The sequence below is a fragment of the Tasmannia lanceolata genome, unplaced genomic scaffold, assembly GCF_043159265.1.
Source record: "Tasmannia lanceolata isolate RefF3 unplaced genomic scaffold, GAP_Taslan_0.1 ptg000018l, whole genome shotgun sequence".
NCBI lineage: Eukaryota > Viridiplantae > Streptophyta > Magnoliopsida > Canellales > Winteraceae > Tasmannia > Tasmannia lanceolata.
Window position 1 is genome coordinate 54,197,060 of NW_027518695.1, and position 26,556 is coordinate 54,223,615.

At 40.9% G+C, this 26,556-nt stretch overlaps 1 protein-coding gene across 1 annotated transcript in view; it reads right to left on the bottom strand.

Annotated features, from left to right (window-relative positions):
* Window positions 1–3,010: 3,010 nt before the first annotated feature.
* Window positions 3,011–26,556, bottom strand: part of LOC143850463 (putative disease resistance protein RGA3) — a 39,409-nt gene continuing 15,863 nt past the window's right edge. The window contains exon 2 of the mRNA XM_077359713.1: window positions 3,011–3,528. Within this exon, the coding sequence (XP_077215828.1) occupies window positions 3,011–3,528 (518 nt within the window). The remainder of the gene's footprint in view (window positions 3,529–26,556) is intronic.

Below are 26,556 nucleotides of genomic sequence, written 5' to 3' on the forward strand. Positions count from 1 at the left end.
AAGGGGTGATCAGCAGCACATTGCTTCATGCCAAAACGCATGACAGCATCACTAAACCTCCCAAAACAAGCTCTAGGAGACTGCTTGAGGCCGTATATACATCTCCTCAACATACCCAGGAGGTTGCCCCATATAGACCTCCTCAGTGAGCTCACCATGTAAAAAGTCATTCTTGACATCTAGGTGGTGTAGGTGCCATCCACGGTTAACAACAAGAGAGATGAGAACTCGAACCGAGGGGATCTTGGTGACAGGAGAGAATGTCTCGTTATAATCAACTCCAAATGTTTGAGTATAGCCTTTGGCTACCAACCTCGCCTTAAGGTGCGCAACAGTTCCGTCAGGCAAGTGTTTGATGGCATAGACCCAGCGACAACCGACGGGGCGAGCCCCAGAAGGACGAGGGACCAACTCTCATGTATGATTATCCTGAAGGGCTTCCATCTCAAGCTCCATGGCCGCACGCCAACCCGGATGATCAAGCGCGGGTGGCAGTGACTCGACAAAGAAACATAAGACAAAGAAGACACCAAACTCCGAAACATAGGAGTGAGAGAGTCATATGAAATAACAAAGGAAATAGGATGAGCAGTACTGTGAGAGCGAGTACGAGAAACAATGAGAGAATCTGAAACAGTACTAGGAGAGGGAAGAATAGGTACCTGAGAGGTAGAGGTCGTGATCTCCGGCTGAAAGGAAGTCGGTGCAGGCGGAGGTGGATGAGCTCGAGACGGGTGGTAGACTCAGGTACAAGAGGTGGTAAGGAAGAAGAGGGCTCAGACACCGTGGTAGACTCAGGTAGAGAAGAAGGTATAGGGTCTGGGAGAATGAGACGAGGTAGAGGGATATCTGAATCAAGAACTGTGGGACGACCCTTTCTGGGTCCGCGAGTACCCGAGAAAGATGCACCGTTCAACCTGAGGGTTCAACTTATCCAAGCCAGATATAAGGTTGTGAACAAAGCACACACACCCAAAGATTCGAGGAGTGAGAGGAAAAAGGTCATGACGAGGATGTAACACAACAAAGGGAGAAGAGCCATCGAGGACCTAGGAAGGAAGTCGGTTGGCTAGGTGGCATGCAGTGAGAATAGCATCCCCACAATAACTTTTGGGAACCCGCATTTGAATAAGAAGAGTACCGGCCCCATCTAGTAACGACCTCATCTTTCGTTCAGCTACACCATTTTGTTGGGAGGTGTGAGCACAGGAAGATTGGTGGATAATGCCACGAGTAGAAAGGAAATCCTAAAACCCATTGGATTGGGAGAAATATTCCCGAGCGTTATCTGTGAATAAACATTTGAGGTACAATTAAATTGATTTGTAACCTCAGCATGAAAGGTGCGAAAAACAGAGAAAACTTCAGATCGATCTTTAAGCAAATATAGCCAAGTCATGAAAGAAAAATCATCAATAAAGACAACAAAATATCTATATCCAAAAATAGGGGTAGTCCTCGTGGGACTGCATACATCTGAGTGCACTACATCAAAAGGGTGTGAAGCCCGACTAACAGGCCTAGAAGGAAAGGGCACACAATGATGTTTTCCAAGTTCACAAGCCTCGCACCGAAAAGACTGAAGAGGAGAAGAAATAATAGAACTCCGTCATAAAACGCTCAAGACATGGATGACCAAGGCGGCAGCGCCATTGATAAGCGTCGATGGAAATGTGCAAAATGGCACTGGAGGGGTCACAGTCCAGACGGTAGAGCCCACCCACCTCACGGCCTGAGCCAAGCGTCCTTTCGATTTAGGTGAAAGCAAGAAGGATTTATTTGTGTAACCTCATTGCTGCTTTTCTAAAAACGGAGATTAAAGAGTTTGAGGGTCAGGCTTTTTTTTTTTCTTGTGTAAAAGGAATTCCTCAAGTAAGTATGTTGTCTCCCGTACTCATGAACATCTTTATGCATCAACTTGATTTGAGGATCAACCACTTTATGCGTAGGGAACCGAGGATTGGCTATGTGTTCTACTCGGACGATTTAGTGATTGCTATTAAGGAGAGTGCCGACTCAGATAAGGTAAGGTAAGGTAATCCAAGGGTTCAATCCCAGTCGAAAGATCCTGAAATAAACAATAAGACGGATAAAATAAGACAGGACAATTGAGTTGTTTAGTAAGTTGACTAACTGAAAGTAAGCTAAAGGGAGATTTCAGAACACGTAGAACAGAGGATAGAGTATGACCAGGACGGGGAGAGATGCTACCAATACAAGAGGTGGGAGTAGTACTCCCATCTGCAAGGGTGATAGATTGAGAGAAAAGAGGACGAAAAGAACTCAGGGATGAAGAAGTACCTGTCGTGTGGTTCGAGGCTCAAGAATCAATGATCCAGGAGCTCGAGCTAGTGAGAAGGGAGGCAGGAGAGCTACCTGGCTGGGTAAAACTAGCACTCGGAGGGTGTCTAGCTAGCCTGAGGCGCTGAAACTCATCGTAGTCGGTGCGAGTGAGGAAGACACCATCAGGGGTGGCTGTCGTGCTGAGCTCAGAAGATGAAGAAGCCACTGGGTCTGAAGTGTCAGGGGTAGAGAGGTGTGCTGATCTGCCAAAAGAGAGCGCAGAGGGAGGACGACACTCATGATGTAGAGCATAGCTTGTCTCCAGACAGTGTCCCTCGTGATGATAGTGAGAACAATAGGGGCGAGGATGACCACCAGTACCCCGGCCAGCAGCAAAATCACGGCCACCACCACAGCCAAAATCATGGCCACCACCACGGCAACCGCGGCCAAAAGTGCCACCACCACGAATAGAGCGATCAACAGGCACCATATCAGTAGCCGAAAGTGTCACCACCACGGATAGAGCGATCACCGGCACCATAAGCGGCTGTAGCACCTCCATCGACAAAGGATGGAGGAAGAGAAGCACCACCAAGACACTGTTGGGCCCTCAAATAGACCTCCTGGAGGGAAGGCAAAGTGCCAGAACCAAGGATCAGCTGATAGAGATGTAGAAACTCAGTGCCTAACGTCTCAAGAAAATGAACAACTAGGACTGATCTCTCTACTGAGCGGCACCACGCCGAAGATGCATCCACTGGGAATATGTGGCACAAATGCGGGTGAGGTCATCCATGCCAGAGTAAAGAATAATAGTATGATCCCAAATGGTTTTGGCGGTCGGAAGCTGCATCAATGTTCCTAAAATCTGTGTGGTCATACTCTGCGACAGGAGTGTACGGATATGGGCATCATCCTGTTCCCACTGCTCATAAGTGGAATAAGCAGTAGTAGGAGGATCACGATGGATGATGTGGATCTTCCTTTTGGCAATAAGGTAGGTCTCCACAGCCACATTCCAATTTAAGTAATTGGATCCATCTAGTTTGGTTGTGGTCATCAATAGGAAAGAGTCATCCACCAATGAAGAATGACTAGAGGAGGGAGAGCAGCCAGGAGGTGGGAGAGTAAGCCAGACCTGAGACGGTCTACCGTAGAGAGGGATCCTCGATGACGGGAGAATCCATGGAGAGAAATAGAGACTAAGAGGCTTCGACGACAAGAGAGCAAGAGATGGAACCTCTAGGGCATAAAGAGACCACTAGATGAGGCAAGATAGAAGACCGCGACTCCGACGAAGGAGAAAATAGAATGAAGACATGAGAGAGCCGTGAAGGCCTAAATAGAAGAAAAAAAATAGAGAGGAGGTCGGAGCCGTGGAGAGAGTAGAAAAAAAAAGAGGTAATGGATTTAAACCATGAGGAAAGGGAAAGGTTTAAAACTTAAGAGAGAGGGTTAGGGTGAGAGAGAGAGAGAGAGAGAGAGAGAGAGAGAGAGAGAGAGAGCAAAATGTGGTGGAGGTTGGAGGGAGGGGGTGGTGGAGGATTACGGGAGCAGAGCGGGAGGTATAGGAGTCAAAGAAGGAGACGGGGGGCGGGGTTGTGAGGACGACTACGGGAGGGGGAGGGAAGGGAAGGTGTTGGGGGGTTCTGGTGGGACTGTAGGAGGGGCGGGGGGTGTGGGGACAGATACAGGAGGGGGCGGGAGGTGAGGGAAACAGAGAGGGGTCGTGGGGTTTTTACGAGGTGGGGTAGGGGAGGAGGGGGTGATGTATGATGGTGGGGAAGGTGAGGGAGGTAGAGGGTGTCGCGTAGGGAAGAAAAGAAGGGTTAGGGTTATGAGAGATGGAGGGTGGAGATGGAGGTAGGTGGAGGTTGGGGTAGATGGAGGTTTAGGGTTTTGGCTAAGGAGGTTGGGGTAGATGGAGGTTTAGGGTTTTGGGCGAGGAAAGAAGAGAAGGGGGGAAGCCAATGGTGGTCCCTAGGGATCACAACCCTAGGGCTATGATACCATGTTAGAGAAAGAGAGGGGAAGAAAGTGAGTTAGGATCCTCCCCCTCACTAATGTATTTATATATAAAAGAGAACTTACAAAATGACCACTATGCCCTTAAGTCTACAATACACACCCTTCTAACAATCTCAAATCAAGCTTTAATATTTATCAACAAACATTTCTTATGCTTGATCCAGGATTAAAGTTTTCAAAGCAATATTTGTTAGAAATATAGGCCCAGGTGGCAACCCAAGAAGGGGTGAATTTGGTTTTAGAAAATATTTGCTCTTTATAAAAGATTAATGAGAATTAAAGCAAGATAACAAATTTATCAATTAAATCCAAGCAAGATGCAAAATCTAAGTGCAAATAAAAGATGGAGGGAGTAAAAGAAGATTGCGATAGAGATTTTTATAAAGGTTTGGTCCAAATTCGGACCTAAACCCACTCCACCCAAACCAAAGGTGGATTTCACTAAAACCCGATCTTCTTAAATTGGGTGAAGAACAAACCGCTACAAAATAACCGACGGAGATGGATCTGCGTCTCCACCACTTGCCGTCGGAGATGGCACTGCATCTCCCAAACATTCGCCCATGGAGATGGCTCTGCATCTCCGAACACTTGCTGATTACAAAATCAAAGAAAGAAAGAAAGAATATCTCTTCCAAGACAAATACAATTTAGCTTAAAAGAATAGGGTGAAGATATACAAATTTGAAGCCTAGGTCCAATCCCTTACAAAATACTCCAAAAGAGGCACAATGGGGTAATTTTTTAATCAGATAATCTTCCAAGAATATTTTGTAGTGTGTCTCTTAAGTTTAAGCCTTTTTTATGGAGAGAGAGAGAGAGAGAGAGGAATTCCTACTCTCTAGAGTAGAAAACTTATCTACTCCCTAGGTTTAAAATACAGTAGGGGCCGCACTGTTTGGGTGATGCAAACCATTCATTTGATGGGCCCTCACATAGATAGTGCGGTGCCTAATACATATATGTGTGTGTGTTTGTATATATATATATATATTTTTTTTTTGAAAGTTGACATATTTTCATTGATACTATAATAATTACGTTGGGGACCAGGAGTCCCACCTGGCATTACATAATATCAAATGAAACTAGCCAGGGCATACCCTCAGCCAGAAAGGCTAAGTCTAAACAACAAAAATTGGGCCCTTTCTTTCTGAACCATGTCGTATGCAATTGTAACACTCTAATCAATTCAAAAAGAAGCTTTCCCCGACCGTCCCGAGCCAACTGCCTTGCATTACGATCATTTTAACCAACATCCATCATCTTCCTCCAACTACATCCACTACATTCCTTAGCTAATAGCAGGGAAGAAGAACATCCATGCGACATTGCCTTGACAAGCAAAAGACCATGGTCTCTCAAGCTAATGAGAATCTAATACTTTCGTCGGCGCACCTGGAATCTGATGTTATATGGGACAATTAACTTCTCCTGCCATCTCTCCAATCCACCATTCTAAAGTATCCCCTTGACACCAACCAACAGAATTGAGGCCAACTTCCTGGGTTCCACAAGCTAAGTAACAAAACACCCAATTTCCCTTCTGAACATCCCATTTTCTTTCCTGCCTTTATTAATAATTAAAATATGAAAATGGCAAACATAACCATATCTAGGAAGACTCCACTAATAGGCACTTACAATGCTCCCCAACTAATGAACTCAGGTTACTCAGGTACTAAGGAATTAGTAAGCAAAGACTCACTAGTGCGAATCAAATAACTAACCACTTGAGCTAAGGTCCCTTAAAGTCATATTCCGGATTCCATTTCAGCCTCCTTAACTCTTTCCTCTTTCTCCCTCACAGCTCTGGCTTCCATGTCTAGAAACATTTCTTTAGTCTTTTCTACGTCCTCTTGGTATGAGATACCAAATACATGTTCCCAATTTGCTGACCATCTTCCACATCTAAATTGCCTTGTGTCTCTCTTCCACATCAGGCGATATGTATATATGTTTGTATATATATAGATATATGTATGTATATGTGTCTCTCTCCCATTCTCTCTCTCTCTCAATATATATATATAGTAGAAGAGAAAAGAAAAGAATTTTTTGAATTTTTTTAAAATTCTATGAGAATCACACATCACTTTTTTTGACTTTTTTTAACAAATGCACCCATTCAATCCACATTTTTCAATCCTACCCCCTCCTATATGCGTTTTAACAAAGGCACCCATTAAAGCCACATAATTTCAGTCTTACCCCCCTCCTTTATGGTTTTTTAATAAAAAATCTATAGGGTGATCTTAACCATCCGATTGAAGAGGAATTATGGAACCTCTATAGATTGGAGGGCTAGGATCAGCCTATGGAAATGATTTTTGGGGCACAACCTATTTATGTTGTGTTCCATCACATGGACGGTTTAGATCAACCTATGATGTGGTCTATACAATTCTTTGTCGGCCCGTGCATCGCACGGGGTTTTTTGCTAGTATATATATATATATATATATATACGGAAAAGTGTTGCTACTCGGTCCTGTAGCTAAGCTTATCTACTCGGTCAGGTTAAATACAGTGGGGGCGCACATTGTTTGGGTGATCCAAACCATTCATTTGAAAGCCCCTAACCTAGACAGGGTGTCCACAAAAAATCAAATCCATAGGATCATCCTAATCCATTCAACAATGGAGGGAAAATGAGAAAAAATGGCCAGACACAGTTTGTCCACAAATCTGCCCATTTTTCCCTCCACTGTTGGACGGGTTGGGATGATCCTATCGATCTGATTTTTTGTGGACACCCTATCTAGGTAAGGGGCTTTCAAATGAATGGTTTGGATCACCTAAACAATGTGGGCCCCCACTGTATTTAACCCGACAGAGTAGATAAGCTTAACTACAAGACCGAGTAGCAACACTTCTCCGATATATATATATATATATATATATATATATATATATATATGCATGGCACGCCCCAGTCCGAGAACATGGACTAAGCACGTGACAATGTTGCATGCCCATGGATTTAAATCCCATAAGCATATAAGGATAAACAGATCTACAATTTCCACATACAACAAATCCAATAAATTACACCACAGATAAATCTTTACAATTATAGATGCCTCATTCAGTCTGTAAAAATTTGCAGACTGTCGATAACATTATACGAATCTGGAGAGTTAAATGGACAAACACAGTTTGTCCACAAATCTGCCCAATTTTCCCTCCACTGTTGGATGGGTTAGGATCATCCTATGGGTCTGATTTTTTGTGGACACCCTATCTAGGGAAGGGGCTTTCAAATGAATGGTTTGGATCACCCAAACAATGTGGGCCCCCACTGTAGTTAACCCGACTGAATAGAAAAGCTTAGCTACAAGACCGAGTAGCAACACTTTTCCGATATATATATATATATATATATATATAGAGAGAGAGAGAGAGAGAGAGAGAGAGAGAGAGAGAGAGAGAGAGAGAGAGAGAGAGAATGGTTTCTACACACATGTGTAGATAAGTTATCCACACACTAGCTTAAAATACAGTGGAGGCCCACATTGTTTGGGTGATCCAAACCATTTATTTGATTGGCCCTCACATAGATAGGGTGTTGTAGACACCCCATTTTGACCGGACCCAAGTTTGCTGTGCTTGGGCGAAGCCCCATCTAATCACCAAGTTAGGATCCCGAATTGCACCCTAAGCTAGGTTAGGGTCCCCCATAGGTCCCCGTAAAATTTCATCAAGATCCGAGCTGATTTGTCAAATAAGACGAGCCGGGAGAGGGTGCATAGTACAAATCCAAAGGGGGGTGAATTATCTGAAGAATGGGATATCCAGTTGAAGAGGGGGGTGAGTTATCCTGTGATGGTCGCGCCCAGGCCGAATAAGACAAAAATGGCGGGCGCGACTCATCCATTTTTGTGCGCCCATCAAATGGGGGTGCGGATATCAACAGGTTATTTTAACCTATATAAAAAAAAATAAAAAACGAAGGGGGAGGAGCTCATTTGTAAATACAAAAAAAGATAGAGAGAGAGAGGAAGGGGGAGCTCATTTGAAAAAAAAAAAAGAAAAAAAAAAAAAAAAAAAAAAAGAGAGATCTGCAGAGAGGGAGAGATAGCAGAGGGGGTGAGAGAGATCCGGCCACCTCATTCCGGTCAACCACCAACCGCCGATCACCTCCACCCCCATTTTTTCCGACCAAAATCCGGCCCCAACTCCGGCCACCCTTACCGATCGCTCAGATTTTCAAAATCTCGGATCTCGTCTTCCCCAAAATTCCGATCATCGCCACCTCCGACCGGCTGTGCCGGAATCCGGCCCCAACTCCGGCCACCATTACCGATCGCAGGTATTTTCATTTTTATGTTTATTTATTTATTTATTTTTAATTTTTTTTTCTCGTTTCATTCGTTTCATCATTACTGTTCGAAGTTTTATTAATATTAAAATTGTCGAAATAGTAATAGCTGTTTGCATAGTAATAGGATTAAATTTTTATTTTCGTGCATAGTAAAGCTTGCGTGAACAGTACTAGGTCGATTAATATTATTAAATTATTATTTTCGTCGATTAATATTATTAAATTATTATTTTTGTCGGTGAGTAATTATTGTTTTTTTGACCGTAATGATTATTTTATTTAAATTATTATTTTTGTCGGTTATTAATATTATTAAATTATTAATTTTTTTGACCGCGATGATTACTATTAATTAAGTATTATTATTTTTCTTTCGGTGGAATATTTAATTGTTATTTCGTTTCCAATTACCGAGGGACCCGCTTGTGTGGGGCCCGCCGATGTGAGACCGCTTGTGTGGGGCCCGCTTGTGTGGGACCCGCCGATGTGGGACCCGCCGATGTGGGACCCGCTGATATGGGACCCGCTGATGTGGGACCGCTTATGTGGGACCCGCTGATGTGGGACCGCTTATGTGGGACCCGCCGATGTGGGACCCGCTTGTGTGGGACCCGCTTGTGTGGGACCCGCTTGTGTGGGGCCCGTTTGTGTGGGACCCGCTTGTGTGGGGCCCGTTTGTGTGGGGCCCGTTTGTGTGAATAGTACTTGGTAGGTCCTACTGTGAATAGTAGCTTTGAATAGTAGCTTTGAATAGTAGCTTTGAATAGTAGTTTTGAATAGTAGTTTTGAATAGTAGTTTTGAATAGTAGTTTTGAATAGTAGCTTTGAATAGTAGCTTTGAATAGTAGTTTTGAATAGTAGTTTTGAATAGTAGCTTTGAATAGTAGTTTTGAATAGTAGTTTTGAATAGTAGTTTTGAATAGTAGTTTTGAATAGTAGTTGTGAATAGTAGTTGTGAATAGTAGTTGTGAATAGTAGTCTTGAATAGTAGTCTTGAATAGTAATTATAAATAGTAGTCTTGAATAGTAATTATAAATAGTAGTTTTGTATGCTTTATTTGCTCATCACATTTACTCAAACTTAATCTAACAAAACCTGAAGGCATCATAGATTGCGCGAACTTATTGCACACACTTACATCACTTGCATCTAAACCCCTGCATCTCACATGCACACACGTCCTATTTTAGGAACCCGGAGTGTTATCTAGCATGGTTGACTGGGATTTCATCACCTGGTGCCTCTGTGCTAGAGAAGCATTCCACCCTTAGCCTAGTACCTTTATGGTACGTAAACGGATCTCTTGTTCACGTACTGATACGCCGGACACTGGTACAGTATATCGAACATGGATTCGCGCTAAGGGAACTCTTGGCCTTACCCCTAGATTAACCCACACATGCATGTAGTATACGAACACATGTGCATCACGTGTGTGAGCCTAGTTTAGGATATCCTACCCATTTGTGTCTAGATTAGGCCGTAGTCCATCTTCCAATGGCTACGATCGGTCCTAGGTACACAAACAAAGTCATGAGTCGAGATCCTTTCTCCACTCCGCTAGATTAGGGTTAGGGTTGATGCCTTCAGGTAACACTGATAAAATGTGTGAAGATTAAAAAACTTTTCCTTTGGGGTTAGGATGTAAATCCCATTCATTTCTAAAGATCTCATAGGATTAGTCATTCATGATCCATCCGTTGAAAGCAATCTTATGCTATCTCATCTCATCTTGATCACAGATTTTCAATCTTCTATTATATGATTCGATCGCGTTTCCATATCTTTTAGAGAGTCTTTTGACTCATCTGTCTTTAGCTGTTGTCAGTGGAGTCTTTGACTCGTGTTTTCTTTTCCTTTAGAGAGTCTTTGACTCATATATCCTTTAGTTGGTGTTAGTAGAGTCTTTGACTCGTGTTTTCATCTCTTTTAGAGAGTCTTTGACTCATTTATCCTTTAGTTGGTGTTAGTAGAGTCTTTGACTCATGTTTCTTTTCCTTTAGAGAGTCTTTGACTCATATATCCTTTAGTTGGTGTTAGTGGAGTCTTTGACTCGTATTTTCATCTCTTTTAGAGAGTCTTTGACTCATTTATCCTTTAGTTGGTGTTAGTGGAGTCTTTGACTCGTATTTCTTTTCCTTTAGAGAGTCTTTGACTCATATATCCTTTAGTTGGTGTTAGTGGAGTCTTTGACTCGTGTTTTTCATCTCTTTTAGAGAGTCTTTACTCATTAATCCTTTAGTTAATGTTAGTGGAGTCTTTGACTCGTGTTTCTTTTCCTTTAGAGAGTCTTTGACTCATTTATCTTTTAGTTGGTGTCATTGGAGTCTTTGACTCGTGTTTCCGTTTTTAGAGAGTCTTTGACTCATATGTTTCATTTGCAGTATTATTAGAGAGTCTTTGACTTCGTTATCTCATTTCAGTGTTATCAGTTGCTCTTATTAGAGAGTCTTTGACTCGTTTATCCTTTAGTCGCTTTTATTAGAGAGTCTTTGACTCATTTATTCTCCAGTTACTGTCATTAGAGAGTCTTTGACTCATTTGCTCTTATAATAGTATTATTAGAGCATAGTTGATTTGCCGTAAGTGTTTGATAGGTAGAGAGTTCGTTTCGAACTACGTTGGCTTGATCCTCTTCCACGAGGTACGTAGTGCAGCTTGGGATCCACATCCCAAGTCCAGCCAAACCTTTAAAAATAAAAATTTTAAATCTTTCAAAGTTACAAAAATATTCAAACCATTTTCAAAAAGATCTTCCTCTAGAGTTAGGAGTATGTCCTAGCTGTTTAGGTTGTGTTCTAGAGTTAGGAGTTTGTCTTGATTTGTATTGATATGGTATGTCCTGTCGTGTGAGTGTCCCTAGAGTTAGGAGGCCTCGAGTTGATCGGTTAGACATTTAGTCGAACCGATGGCTAGACTAGGCATATAGTCAGCCCGTGGTTTTCATTAGGTTGCACAGCCTAGTTACACATAGGATTGTAGGAACCACCTGCATTAGCCTAAGGCTAATCAACTTGCATTAGTTAGGGCATATAGGGTGTCCTAAAATCCACAATTCACTGGAATTTTAATAATCATACAAGAAGCTTTAATAACTGGTTCGGTCTTTTAGATCGAGTCTAGGATAGAGGGCTAGATGTCTTAGGCATCATAATTTAGAATAGGGCATCGAACTACGTGGGCTCCGATTCTTCCCGAGGCCGGGATACGTAGCGCAGCTAGGATGGATGGCCATTCTGGTCCGAGTCCAGTCCTGCATTAGAGTTAGGACTTGTCTTGTCCCGTCATACATAGCATAGATTTGTGTCTCATGTTTTGATATGTTTTCTTACTTTCTTGTACTGATACTATACCTTTGGTTGTAGCTTGCATGTGCGTGTCCACCAGAAACTTAGACACCCATTAGGCATGTCACTCATAACCTAGCTTTGCTTAGGTGACACATTTTTCATTTCATTTTACGTGTTTATTTCTCCATTCTCAGGAAATGCATGCTTAGGTAGACGATTCCTGAGGATTGTTCCCATTTCACATGATTTTTACTCAAACTTCTTTGGAATTAATGAAAATGGCATAAGAGACCAAGTGCTTGCACTCGGGCGAATTGGGGGTGCTCTCAGACCTTCCCCATTCGTAACCAGGCACGAACCCATATATATTTCTGGTTATCCATTGCACAGAGGATTTGATTTTAGGGTTCCATGGCCTATCCATGGATGGCGACTCTGAGTTATTATAGGTATGTCTCGGTTTCGAACCCCGGTTCCGGATCAAGACATATCCCTTTTTTTTATATCGCCACTCGTGCTATGCTATGAGGGTGGCATCCGTTTCGAGAGTTCCTTGGCAGAGCTCTCCTTCACATTGTGGAGATCTTAGAGGATTGCTGTGGGGACCTCGCGTCCCTCGCCGCACTCGTCCTCTCCGGATCGGGGTCCACAGGCTGGCGACTCTGCTGGGGAGTTCTTGAAACATTGCCTAACTCTATAAAAATGCCATTTTTGCTAACTTTGGAGAAATTTGAGCTAAAATCATTTTAAATGGGAACTCTATCGTTAGAATCCAGGGGCGCCAGGCAGGTGCGTAATTAAAACAAGGGATTCACACACTACACATCATGCATTATCATATTTGTTTTTCCTTGTTTTTCCTTCTTGGCTCCACGGGATAGATTCAATGCGTGCCCGACTGGGATGTCTTCACCCTGATGGTACTGTTGAATCTATTTCCAAGCTATGCGCCAACGCTGCAGCCGTAAACACTCGGTGCACTTGTGTTTACAGCAGCCGATGAGCAATGAAGCATACTATGTATAACACTCGGTGCACTTGAGTTATACATGTTAAGTATGTTTCATACGCATGGTACCCATTAGATTGAGTCCGGAGCCCTACTTTGTTTTATATATTATATATATACTTACTGACCTAGTGAAGCCCAACTAGGAAGTACCCGTGTTTATATAAGGATATTGCATTCATATAGGGTCGAACATGTGTTGCTCACACATGTGGAGCCTAGAGTTAGGAGCTTTGCCCCATTTGTAGACTAGGGTAGCTCATTTTATATGGCTACAACATGGTCCTAGCACACTCATCAGTCTGTCTTGAGTCGAGATTTTCTCGACTCCGCTAGATTAGAATTAGGGCTGGTGCCCCTGGTTAGGATTTGTGTGTATGTGTATTTACTTATATATACTGATTATGTATATTATGGTTCTCCTCTTAGTCAGAGATTCCTTATTCCTTTCAGTCGGTTATATCCATTCCGAATTTAGATCTAGATCTAGTCAGTGGATTTTGACCGTCATTACCTTGGCCGAGTTTAGCCCTTGATCTGTTGATTATAGGGTTTGACCCATTGTTGTATATTCTCACCTTTGGTTAGTCCATCTGTTGATCACCCTTCTCTAGTAACCGTTATTCATACCTTTCGATTGAGCTAGGGTGATCCCTTGTATAGTTGTTATGCTGCCGGATTTTATCCAGAACATTTTGAGCATGACGGCTACTCTTTAGAATCAGTTTACTTAGTCTGGACCTTGACCTCCTCATATAGCCGTTATGCTGCTGGATTTTATCCAAAAGTATGTTAAGCATGATTGCTATCCTTTGGAGTCAGTCTGCCTTGTCTTGATTCTCATGTATACATCATTTAGTAGGATTAGATCCTTATTTGTCAACCTGTTTGTCTTGAGATCTGGCCGATAGCTCGTTTGCTGTCCTTATGACCATGGTCTATCATTTCATCTCATATTGATCGTACAGTTGTTGATATCCATCATTCAGATTTTAGATCTGGTCTTTGACCCTACTTTTGTCATTCTTATGGCCATGGTCTATTATCTGAGCCATTGATTTTTTGATCCATGTTTACCTATCATATATCTTTTACCCTTGGATCATATCAAAATCATTAATGGAAAAGTTTGATCTTACCTGTATTCTTTGAGTGCATGATCATTGCTGAGATCGAAATTTATTTTGATTATGGATGTTTATCGTTCCTGACTCTTTCATTCCCAAAAAGAAGAGCAGTTATACTCAAATGAGACTTCAAGGTGTGGATTGAGAATTCATTGAAACCCTGTTGATGTAGGTCATAATATCACTGTCTATTTCGCTTTGACCTTCATAGACAATATTTCTTTGATTTTTAGAATAAAATACCCTTTGGTGTATTTCAAGATTACTCTTTTCTCTGTTTGTTCAGAATCTTTATCCCATGACTATTGATCTAGTGTGTGTGCTTCCAAGTCAAGAGTCTATGTTTAGCGAAAGACCATTTTTTCTAAAGACTGACTATTTCTAATCATACTTGATCCAGGCAGTCTATTGTTTTACCCACATTGTCAACATAAGCCTTTTGTTGCCCCATTTAACCTAGACCTTGTGGAGTTGTCTTTTCTGTGATTTCTACTCCGGGATTGAACTTTATAGTTATCATTATCATGAGGAAAGGTGTATCACCTATAAGCTTTCAGTGTCAGTTCACTACCTTTGAAGAAGTGTCCTGTATCTTTAGATTTGTCTTTCATTGAGTGTACATCAACTTTCTTCTCTCTAAGTTGAAAAAGTTCAGTTACGTAGATGTTAAAAAAAAAAAAATGAAGTCATGTCTGTCAATCTTTCTTATACAGAGTCAGTATTCTGTTTTCTATCAGAACTGTTGAAGAGCCCATTGAGGTGTGTCAAAAATCATCAATGTACTTACAGTCCTCAATTCAATAAAATTGTTGATTTCGTATCTTTGATACTCTATGATTCACTCTTAGATCTAATGTTTAAACAACTAAAGACCCCCTTCTCGGATGAGAATGCAGACGAAATTCACCTCGAGATCTGAAAGATGGTCGAACGAGAGGAAGAGCGTCGAGCATAGCCACTTAAAGAAGAAATCAAAGCCATTGATAGTGGTATCGAAATCCGAAACTCGGGATGGATGGATTGGAAAAACTTTATCTCCTAAGGAGCGCAAAGAATTGATAAACCTGTTTAGAGGGGTTTGAGGTAGTTTTGCTTGATCCTATAAGGATAAATCAGGGGAATGCCCTGTCGTTGATCAAAGCAAGACTTCATCTGCTTTAGACATCCAGTTGAGGAATAAAATTTTAAAGAGATAAGCGTCAGGCATCCTGTGGAGCTGATGAGATATTGAGAGAAGATTTTCAGACAGAGTTGTGGAATCTTGAGCATAAATTCAAGATCTTTGAGACGTGAGTGGAGCACAGTGGTTGAAGTTTTGCCAGAAAACCGCCAGACTCCTAAAAAAAAAAAAAATTCAAAGGCTTTGAACCTTAAACAAAAGGGCTTGTACATCAAATACATCAGGAGGCCATCCTTGATCGTTTGAGCTTTTATAGCCAAAATCCTAATGTTTTAAAATCCATTTGTAAACCCTTTGGGCCAAAAGCAAAATTAAAACAACTTCTTTTCAAACACATTATAAACCCGGGGCATTTATGCACCCGAACTACGTCGGACCTGATCCCCATTTCTTCAGGGGTACGTAGGCAACTTGATTAATTCAAGTTCGGTCAAACCTTGGGATAAAATCCCCTTTGAAAATTTTGAAGCTAAATGCTAAACCATTCTTTGAAAAATCCCAAAGCGAACTACGCGGATCTGATCCTCCATCTTTGGGGTACGTAGGTAGTCTGGCTAGACCAGATTCGGTTCAAATCTTTAGAACCTTAGGTATTCAACCCTTTCGAACACAAGCCCACCTAGAAAGTCCTTCTGGTGAAACAAGCAAAGGTTCGAGGCGAATGAAAAGAAAAACAGAAAGAAAAGAATGAGAGTCTGAAGACCCACTAGGTTGAAAACCCGAAAGGGCGGCCTAGAGATATACATTTGCTAAGTTAACAGCCAAAAGAGTTAGCTTATGCAAAAAGTCAGGGTAGTGGTCTGCTGGATTGAAAACTTGAAGAGGTAATCCAGTCAAGGGCAAAGACTTCCCATGAACAGTTGAGTTGAATAGAAGCAGAAGGAGTTCCTCAGTTACGTAGAATTCCCAAGTTTGAGTACAAACAAAAGTTGAGATAAGTGGTCTTTCAGACTGAAAGCTTGGAAAGCAAAAGTTATGACTTCTTTTGAAGAGAGAAATCAGGGAGACGAAGAAGCCACCTCTGCACAGGGCAGAATCCTGGAATCCGAGTAGTGTCAGCGAGACTTATTTTGACACCTTTTTAAACTAGGGGCATTAAGACCGAGCAATCCGAAAGGGGTAACAACCATGACGGAGATCCCGATGGAGGAAATTAGGTCATCTTGACATAGTTTTGAGAGTGCTCTAAGAGTGGCTAACCTTACCATAACAAAATAACACATTTTATCTAAGGGTGAATCAAAATTTAGTCAAGTCCCTTGAATATTGTAAGTCTTCTTTGAAAGAGTCATCAGAAGTCTGTTTCTGGTTTATCATTGTTTTTCTTTTAGAATCAAAAGTGTTTGGCACTGGAGAGAATGGGTGTATACCTTCCAAAGTGAAAAGAAAATTCAAAGTAGATCCTGGTTTAAGAATCAAAGAAGGGCAAGAGATTTGTTATTCAGACCTGCCTGAAACATCAAAGCCTCAAGCACTGAGCAAAATGAAGAATTCTTACATTCAGCCTTTGTGGAGATGGTTTTACCACTATACCAAAGAAAGAACCCATGCAAACTCAAATTTTTTCTACTTACCTTGCTTTTGCCTTCTTAAGACTTTGTCATGGAAGCACATCATACTAGGGGCATCTTTTATGACTTACGTCATAAAAGATATTACACAATGATAACTGGGATATCTATTCTTAGCAAATAGAAAGCAGAGAAGCTTGAACATGCTCTTTGAGTTGAATTCCTTGATCCAATTGTTTCTTTTGGAGTCAGTTTCAGAAACTTTAATTCCCAGCGGAGTATAAAATCTACTCCTGCATCCTTCAAACCTCATCAAAATGCTTCTCACCTGTTAAAGAGAGTCAGCACCTGAAAATCTCATCAATCTATTTGAGTTTTGCTTTCAGCAAAGATCATGCGCTCCTAGTTATTCTTGGTAAGAGATGACTGGCCCATTAGTGAAATCGATCAAAGATGGTAAATTCTTCATTCCTTTTGAAAGATTTTAACTGAGTTTGAAATTACCGAACTTGCGTTACGCGGTTTGGTCTTTTTGAAAGATTTTAACAGAGTTTGAAATTACCGAACCTGTGTTACACAGTTTGGTCGTTTTGAAAGTTTTTAACAGAGATAGAAATTACCGAACCTGTGTTACACGGTTTGGTCCTTTTGAAAGATTTTAATAGAGATGGAAATTATCGAACCTGTGTTACACGGTTTGGTCTTTTTGAAATGTTTTAATAAGGAAAATATTTCCGATCCTGTGTTACACGGATTGGTCTTTTCTTCCTTCTCCCGGGTATTTAGTACCCCGATGATTAGTAGTGTAATGTCAAGTAGTGACTTACCTAATCATCGTTCCGCAATGTGCAGCTTCTTAACGAGTTAGGAGTCATGTGTATCTGCGAAGAGGTTTGTAGGGGACTGTTTAGCAGGACCTACGAATTTGGGTTTATGTGGAACTGTTTAGCAGAACCGCGTGATCCGGAGTGATTCGCTACCTTGAAAGAGAGGAGTCAGAGTTACTCGGATAGTTAAACAGATTTATTTTCAGTAATGATCTGTATAACTATCGCTAGGCTTGAGACTTAGTCTCGCCTCTGGTACTTAGTACCCAGATGATTAGTAGTGTAATGTCAAGTGGTGACTTACCTAATCATCGTCCCGCAATGTGCAGCTTCCTAACGTGTTAGGAGTCATGTGTATCTGCGAAGAGGTTTGTAGGGGACTGTTTAGCAGGACCTACGAATTTGGGTTTATGTGGAACTGTTTAGCAGAACCGCGTGATCCGGAGTGATTCGCTACCTTGAAAGAGAGGAGTCAGAGTTACTCGGATAGTTAAACAGATTTATTTTCAGTAATGATCTGTATAACTATCGCTAGGCTTGAGACTTAGTCTCGCCTCTGGTACTTAGTACCCAGATGATTAGTAGTGTAATGTCAAGTGGTGACTTACCTAATCATCGTCCCGCAATGTGCAGCTTCCTAACGTGTTAGGAGTCATGTGTATCTGCGAAGAGGTTCGTAGGGGACTGTTTAGCAGGACCTACGAATTTGGATTTACGTGGAACTGTTTAGCAGAACCGCATGATCCGGAGTGATTCGCTACCTTGAAAGAGAGGAGTCAGAGTTACTCGGATAGTTACACAGATTTATTTTCAGCAATGATCTGTATAACTATCGCTGGGCTTGAGACTTAGTCTCGCCTCGGGTATTAGAAGTTTGAGTTTAGCTTGAATATTCGATTACCCTAATAATTGGTCGAGTCTTTGACTGATCGGCATGATTTAAAAAAAAAAAAAAACTCTTTGAGTGTTTGGTTTTGAACTTGTTTTGGACGAGTTTCAATACATTGGTCTTTGGCCTATTTTTGCAGGTTTCTAAAAAGAAAAAAACTCTTTGAGTGTTTGGTTTTGAACTTGTTTTGGACGAGTTTCAATACATTGGTCTTTGGCCTATTTTTGCAGGTTTCTAAAAAGGAAAAACTCTTTGAGTGTTTGGTTTTGAACTTGTTTTGGACGAGTTTCAATACATTGGTCTTTGGCCTATTTTTGCAGGTTTCTAAAAAGGAAAAACTCTTTGAGTGTTTGGTTTTGAACTTGTTTTGGACGAGTTTCAATACATTGGTCTTTGGCCTATTTTTGCAGGTTTCTAAAAAGGAAAAACTCTTTAAGTGTTTGAGTTTGTACTTGTCTTGGACAAATTGCAATGTGGTTTCTAAAAAATTAAAAAAGAAAATGGAAGCTCTTTGAGTGATTGAAGTGATTAATTTGTTTGTTTGGTTGGTGCTCTTGGAGCAATTGTTATGTTTACTTTGGCTTAGCCTGATATAAAAAAAAATGGAAACTCTTTGAGTAATTAAAATGATTATTTTGTTTGTTTGGTTGATGCTCTTTGAGCAATTGTTATGTTTACTTTGGCTTAGCCTGATAAAAAAAAAATGTGTGTTTGTATTTTTTGCAATCGTTCGTTCGTCTTTTGTTAACTAGTTTAGATAGTTGAGTCATGAGTATTAGGGAGAGACTATCTCTTTGAGATGTCTTAGTTACAGAGTTAAGAGTCAGTGAGAGGCTATCTCCCTATTGTTGGTAGAGTTTTATCTTTGTGAATATCGTTTTAAAACTGAAAACCTAAAAATTGGCTTTGTTTTCGGGTCAGTCAAAATGTGTCGTCTATTCAGCTTTGCCATTCGCGTGTTGCACACGCTCTGCCAAAGAGGGGCATCTGTAGACACCCCATTTTGACCGGACCCAAGTTTGCTGTGCTTGGGCGAAGCCCCATCTAATCACCAAGTTAGGATCCCGAATTGCACCCTAAGCTAGGTTAGGGTCCCCCATAGGTCCCCGTAAAATTTCATCAAGATCCGAGCTGATTTGTCAAATAAGACGAGCCGGGAGAGGGTGCATAGTACAAATCCAAAGGGGGGTGAATTATCTGAAGAATGGGATATCCAGTTGAAGAGGGGGGTGAGTTATCCTGTGATGGTCGCGCCCAGGCCGAATAAGACAAAAATGGCGGGCGCGACTCATCCATTTTTGTGCGCCCATCAAATGGGGGTGCGGATATCAACAGGTTATTTTAACCTATATAAAAAAAAATAAAAAACGAAGGGGGAGGAGCTCATTTGTAAATACAAAAAAAGATAGAGAGAGAGAGGAAGGGGGAGCTCATTTGAAAAAAAAAAAAAGAAAAAAAAAAAAAAAAAAAAAAAAGAGAGATCTGCAGAGAGGGAGAGATAGCAGAGGGGGTGAGAGAGATCCGGCCACCTCATTCCGGTCAACCACCAACCGCCGATCACCTCCACCCCCATTTTTTCCGACCAAAATCCGGCCCCAACTCCGGCCACCCTTACCGATCGCTCAGATTTTCAAAATCTCGGATCTCGTCTTCCCCAAAATTCCGATCATCGCCACCTCCGACCGGTTGTGCCGGAATCCGGCCCCAACTCCGGCCACCATTACCGATCGCAGGTATTTTCATTTTTATGTTTATTTATTTATTTATTTTTAATTTTTTTTTCTCGTTTCATTCGTTTCATCATTACTGTTCGAAGTTTTATTAATATTAAAATTGTCGAAATAGTAATAGCTGTTTGCATAGTAATAGGATTAAATTTTTATTTTCGTGCATAGTAAAGCTTGCGTGAACAGTACTAGGTCGATTAATATTATTAAATTATTATTTTCGTCGATTAATATTATTAAATTATTATTTTTGTCGGTGAGTAATTATTGTTTTTTTGACCGTAATGATTATTTTATTTAAATTATTATTTTTGTCGGTTATTAATATTATTAAATTATTAATTTTTTTGACCGCGATGATTACTATTAATTAAGTATTATTATTTTTCTTTCGGTGGAATATTTAATTGTTATTTCGTTTCCAATTACCGAGGGACCCGCTTGTGTGGGGCCCGCCGATGTGGGACCGCTTGTGTGGGGCCCGCTTGTGTGGGACCCGCCGATGTGGGACCCGCTGATATGGGACCCGCTGATGTGGGACCGCTTATGTGGGACCCGCCGATGTGGGACCCGCTTGTGTGGGACCCGCCGATGTGGGACCCGCTTGTGTGGGACCCGCTTGTGTGGGACCCGCTTGTGTGGGGCCCGTTTGTGTGGGACCCGCTTGTGTGGGGCCCGTTTGTGTGGGGCCCGTTTGTGTGAATAGTACTTGGTAGGTCCTACTGTGAATAGTAGTTTTGAATAGTAGTTTTGAATAGTAGTTTTGAATAGTAGTTTTGAATAGTAGTTTTGAATAGTAGTTGTGAATAGTAGTTGTGAATAGTAGTCTTGAATAGTAGTCTTGAATAGTAGTCTTGAATAGTAATTATAAATAGTAGTCTTGAATAGTAATTATAAATAGTAGTTTTGTATGCTTTATTTGCTCATCACATTTACTCAAACTTAATCTAACAAAACCTGAAGGCATCATAGATTGCGCGAACTTATTGCACACACTTACATCACTTGCATCTAAACCCCTGCATCTCACATGCACACACGTCCTATTTTAGGAACCCGGAGTGTTATCTAGCATGGTTGACTGGGATTTCATCACCTGGTGCCTCTGTGCTAGAGAAGCATTCCACCCTTAGCCTAGTACCTTTATGGTACGTAAACGGATCTCTTGTTCACGTACTGATACGCCGGACACTGGTACAGTATATCGAACATGGATTCGCGCTAAGGGAACTCTTGGCCTTACCCCTAGATTAACCCACACATGCATGTAGTATACGAACACATGTGCATCACGTGTGTGAGCCTAGTTTAGGATATCCTACCCATTTGTGTCTAGATTAGGCCGTAGTCCATCTTCCAATGGCTACGATCGGTCCTAGGTACACAAACAAAGTCATGAGTCGAGATCCTTTCTCCACTCCGCTAGATTAGGGTTAGGGTTGATGCCTTCAGGTAACACTGATAAAATGTGTGAAGATTAAAAAACTTTTCCTTTGGGGTTAGGATGTAAATCCCATTCATTTCTAAAGATCTCATAGGATTAGTCATTCATGATCCATCCGTTGAAAGCAATCTTATGCTATCTCATCTCATCTTGATCACAGATTTTCAATCTTCTATTATATGATTCGATCGCGTTTCCATATCTTTTAGAGAGTCTTTTGACTCATCTGTCTTTAGCTGTTGTCAGTGGAGTCTTTGACTCGTGTTTTCTTTTCCTTTAGAGAGTCTTTGACTCATATATCCTTTAGTTGGTGTTAGTAGAGTCTTTGACTCGTGTTTTCATCTCTTTTAGAGAGTCTTTGACTCATTTATCCTTTAGTTGGTGTTAGTAGAGTCTTTGACTCATGTTTCTTTTCCTTTAGAGAGTCTTTGACTCATATATCCTTTAGTTGGTGTTAGTGGAGTCTTTGACTCGTATTTTCATCTCTTTTAGAGAGTCTTTGACTCATTTATCCTTTAGTTGGTGTTAGTGGAGTCTTTGACTCGTATTTCTTTTCCTTTAGAGAGTCTTTGACTCATATATCCTTTAGTTGGTGTTAGTGGAGTCTTTGACTCGTGTTTTTCATCTCTTTTAGAGAGTCTTTACTCATTAATCCTTTAGTTAATGTTAGTGGAGTCTTTGACTCGTGTTTCTTTTCCTTTAGAGAGTCTTTGACTCATTTATCTTTTAGTTGGTGTCATTGGAGTCTTTGACTCGTGTTTCCGTTTTTAGAGAGTCTTTGACTCATATGTTTCATTTGCAGTATTATTAGAGAGTCTTTGACTTCGTTATCTCATTTCAGTGTTATCAGTTGCTCTTATTAGAGAGTCTTTGACTCGTTTATCCTTTAGTCGCTTTTATTAGAGAGTCTTTGACTCATTTATTCTCCAGTTACTGTCATTAGAGAGTCTTTGACTCATTTGCTCTTATAATAGTATTATTAGAGCATAGTTGATTTGCCGTAAGTGTTTGATAGGTAGAGAGTTCGTTTCGAACTACGTTGGCTTGATCCTCTTCCACGAGGTACGTAGTGCAGCTTGGGATCCACATCCCAAGTCCAGCCAAACCTTTAAAAATAAAAATTTTAAATCTTTCAAAGTTACAAAAATATTCAAACCATTTTCAAAAAGATCTTCCTCTAGAGTTAGGAGTATGTCCTAGCTGTTTAGGTTGTGTTCTAGAGTTAGGAGTTTGTCTTGATTTGTATTGATATGGTATGTCCTGTCGTGTGAGTGTCCCTAGAGTTAGGAGGCCTCGAGTTGATCGGTTAGACATTTAGTCGAACCGATGGCTAGACTAGGCATATAGTCAGCCCGTGGTTTTCATTAGGTTGCACAGCCTAGTTACACATAGGATTGTAGGAACCACCTGCATTAGCCTAAGGCTAATCAACTTGCATTAGTTAGGGCATATAGGGTGAAGCTTTAATAACTGGTTCGGTCTTTTAGATCGAGTCTAGGATAGAGGGCTAGATGTCTTAGGCATCATAATTTAGAATAGGGCATCGAACTACGTGGGCTCCGATTCTTCCCGAGGCCGGGATACGTAGCGCAGCTAGGATGGATGGCCATTCTGGTCCGAGTCCAGTCCTGCATTAGAGTTAGGACTTGTCTTGTCCCGTCATACATAGCATAGATTTGTGTCTCATGTTTTGATATGTTTTCTTACTTTCTTGTACTGATACTATACCTTTGGTTGTAGCTTGCATGTGCGTGTCCACCAGAAACTTAGACACCCATTAGGCATGTCACTCATAACCTAGCTTTGCTTAGGTGACACATTTTTCATTTCATTTTACGTGTTTATTTCTCCATTCTCAGGAAATGCATGCTTAGGTAGACGATTCCTGAGGATTGTTCCCATTTCACATGATTTTTACTCAAACTTCTTTGGAATTAATGAAAATGGCATAAGAGACCAAGTGCTTGCACTCGGGCGAATTGGGGGTGCTCTCAGACCTTCCCCATTCGTAACCAGGCACGAACCCATATATATTTCTGGTTATCCATTGCACAGAGGATTTGATTTTAGGGTTCCATGGCCTATCCATGGATGGCGACTCTGAGTTATTATAGGTATGTCTCGGTTTCGAACCCCGGTTCCGGATCAAGACATATCCCTTTTTTTTATATCGCCACTCGTGCTATGCTATGAGGGTGGCATCCGTTTCGAGAGTTCCTTGGCAGAGCTCTCCTTCACATTGTGGAGATCTTAGAGGATTGCTGTGGGGACCTCGCGTCCCTCGCCGCACTCGTCCTCTCCGGATCGGGGTCCACAGGTGTCCACAAAAAATCAGCTCCATAGGATCATCCTAACCCTTCGAACCGTGGAGGCAAAAAATTGACAGATTTGTGAAGGTTTATACACGTTCATTTTACCTCCACAAATCGTAGGGTTAGGATGATCCTATGGGGCTGATTTTTTATGGACACCCTATCTACGTGAGGGCCAATCAAATGAATGGTTTGGATCACCCAAACAATATGCTCTCCACTGTATCTTAAGCTAGTGTGTAGATAACTTATCTACACATGTGTGTAGAAACCGTTTTCTCATATATATAAACGGTTTCTACACACTAGTGTAGATAAGTTATCTACACACTAGCTTAAAATACAGTGGGGGCCCACATTGTTTGGGTGATCCAAAGCATTCATTTGTTGGGCCCTCACATAGATAGGGTGTGCCCAAAAAATCAGCTTCATAGGATCATCCTAACCCTTCGAACCGTGGAGGCAAAAAATGGACAGATTTGTGAAGATTTTATACACGTCCATTTTACCTCCACAAATCGTAGAGTTGGGATGATCCTATGGTGCTGATTTTTTGTGGAACTCCTATCTATGTGAGGGCCAATCAAATGAATGGTTTGGATCACCCAAACAATATGCCCTCCACTGTATTTTAAGACACATCCACCACCGATAATGAAACTCCACCCCATGGCTACATCATTTCCAGAACAAATACTGATAAAAACAAAAAAAATGCTAAAATATTAGGGTTTCTGTGCAAATCATGATAATAATGGGAATGAAGACAAATAAAACTCCTACATCGAGGGTTTATGTTGACAAATAAATTAATAAGGATTTGAATGAAAACCTAATTTTCAGTTTTCACGTATTAAAACCCTAATTATTTGTTGGGGGACGAGGGCATTATAGTCATTTCCTCCTCTCTGTCCACTCCGTCACGTTAAAAAAAACCCATTGAAATCTCAGGGTGTCGTGGGTGAAGTCGATATCACAGGGTCAGAAGTGGAATTCGGCCATAGTTGAGGGGGTGTAAATGTAATTATCCCTAAATTAGAAAAAACACAATTCTGATTCCAAAGGACTCTAACGGATAAAGATTAATTCTAATTTTTAGAAAGAAAATCTCCAAAATTGTTGAAGAACGCACCCTAAGGCTCTGTTTGGATTTCAGAATTTTTTTTGAAAAGTTTGGAAAGGAAAAGTATTTCTAAAATTTCCTACCACTTTTACATATGAGAAAAAAAAGATAACTTGAACCAGAGTTTTTATATGGTACCCGACAGTCAAGTACCGTCAAAACGGTACCACCCTTGATATTTTATCCAATAGCAGCACACTTTTTAAGTAATTTTAAGAGGCTGCTGTTGGATCAAATATCAAGGGTGGTACGTCTCACTTACCATCTTGACGGTCGGCCACCATATAATTTCTCCTTGAACCAACCCTATTCATTTTTTATTTAGAGGGACCTTCACTTCTATGATGATAACCCCATAAATTAACTATAGCGTATCATTTCTTTCTAAATCATGGAAAGAGAAAAAATCGTCCAATTTTTTTTCCATTGGAAATATTTTTCTTGCATTCCAAACAGGGCATGCAATCTCTTTCAATGCCACCAAAATATATTCTTACTTGCACACCCTGTTTGTTTTGGATTTTGAGAACTGGCTGTCATTCCAAAACTGATTGTTGGGCTCAAATTTATGTTTAATTTTGAGCTAATCCGGTAAGTTAAACAAGAGGGGATGGATTGATTTATTTAGGGAAAGCAGGCAACTCATACCAATCAGAAGGTACAGAATAAAGTCTTGTGGTCAAGCGATAAGCGCCTTGACTTATAGGGGTCTCCAATGAAGGCATTTCTTTGGACCAGTCCAAGGTGCCAAAAAACAGTTTTGAACTCACAAAGTGCATTTATAATCACATGGAAAACTATCAAACGGTTCAAACAAATATAGATTTAAATGCACTTTGTTAAAATGGACCAATGGAAGTGCCCTTGTAGATGATTTTTTGCAAGGGTACCCTTCAGTTTATAATTCCTCAACGGAATAGGAATGAAAAAGGAAATTATTTGAATTAAAACCCTAACGCCCAGTTTGTTTGAGATTGTGACAACCGATTGTGGGCTCCAAATCGATTATTGGATTCAAAATTAAGTTCAATAATCTGTTTGACTCGCACAATCTGTTTTCAGAATCTAAAATGAACAGGGCCTAAGGTAGAAACCCGTTTTATTCTAATAATTGTTTCCAATGCAAAAGAAATTTGAGAGAAAAATTGGGAAGTGATATATTCGCCCCTGTTTTTATTTCCCTAGTAAAAAACAGGGTGAATATATCATTTCTCCGGTAAATTTTGAGTCGGATTAGCTTTGGGTCCGGACTTTGATGACATGGGAGGGAGACATAAGAGTTTTCAAGCATTATGTTGAAAGGAACAGGGCCTTACGTCTATTAGACTCAACCCTGTAAAGTTAGCATTAGGGGTGTAAACGGATCGAATTCGAATCGGATATGGCTATATCTGAACTCCATTACAGTATACACTATCTGAATTCGGATTCGGATTCGGATTCGACGGATATTTAATATCTATTACCGAATTCGATTC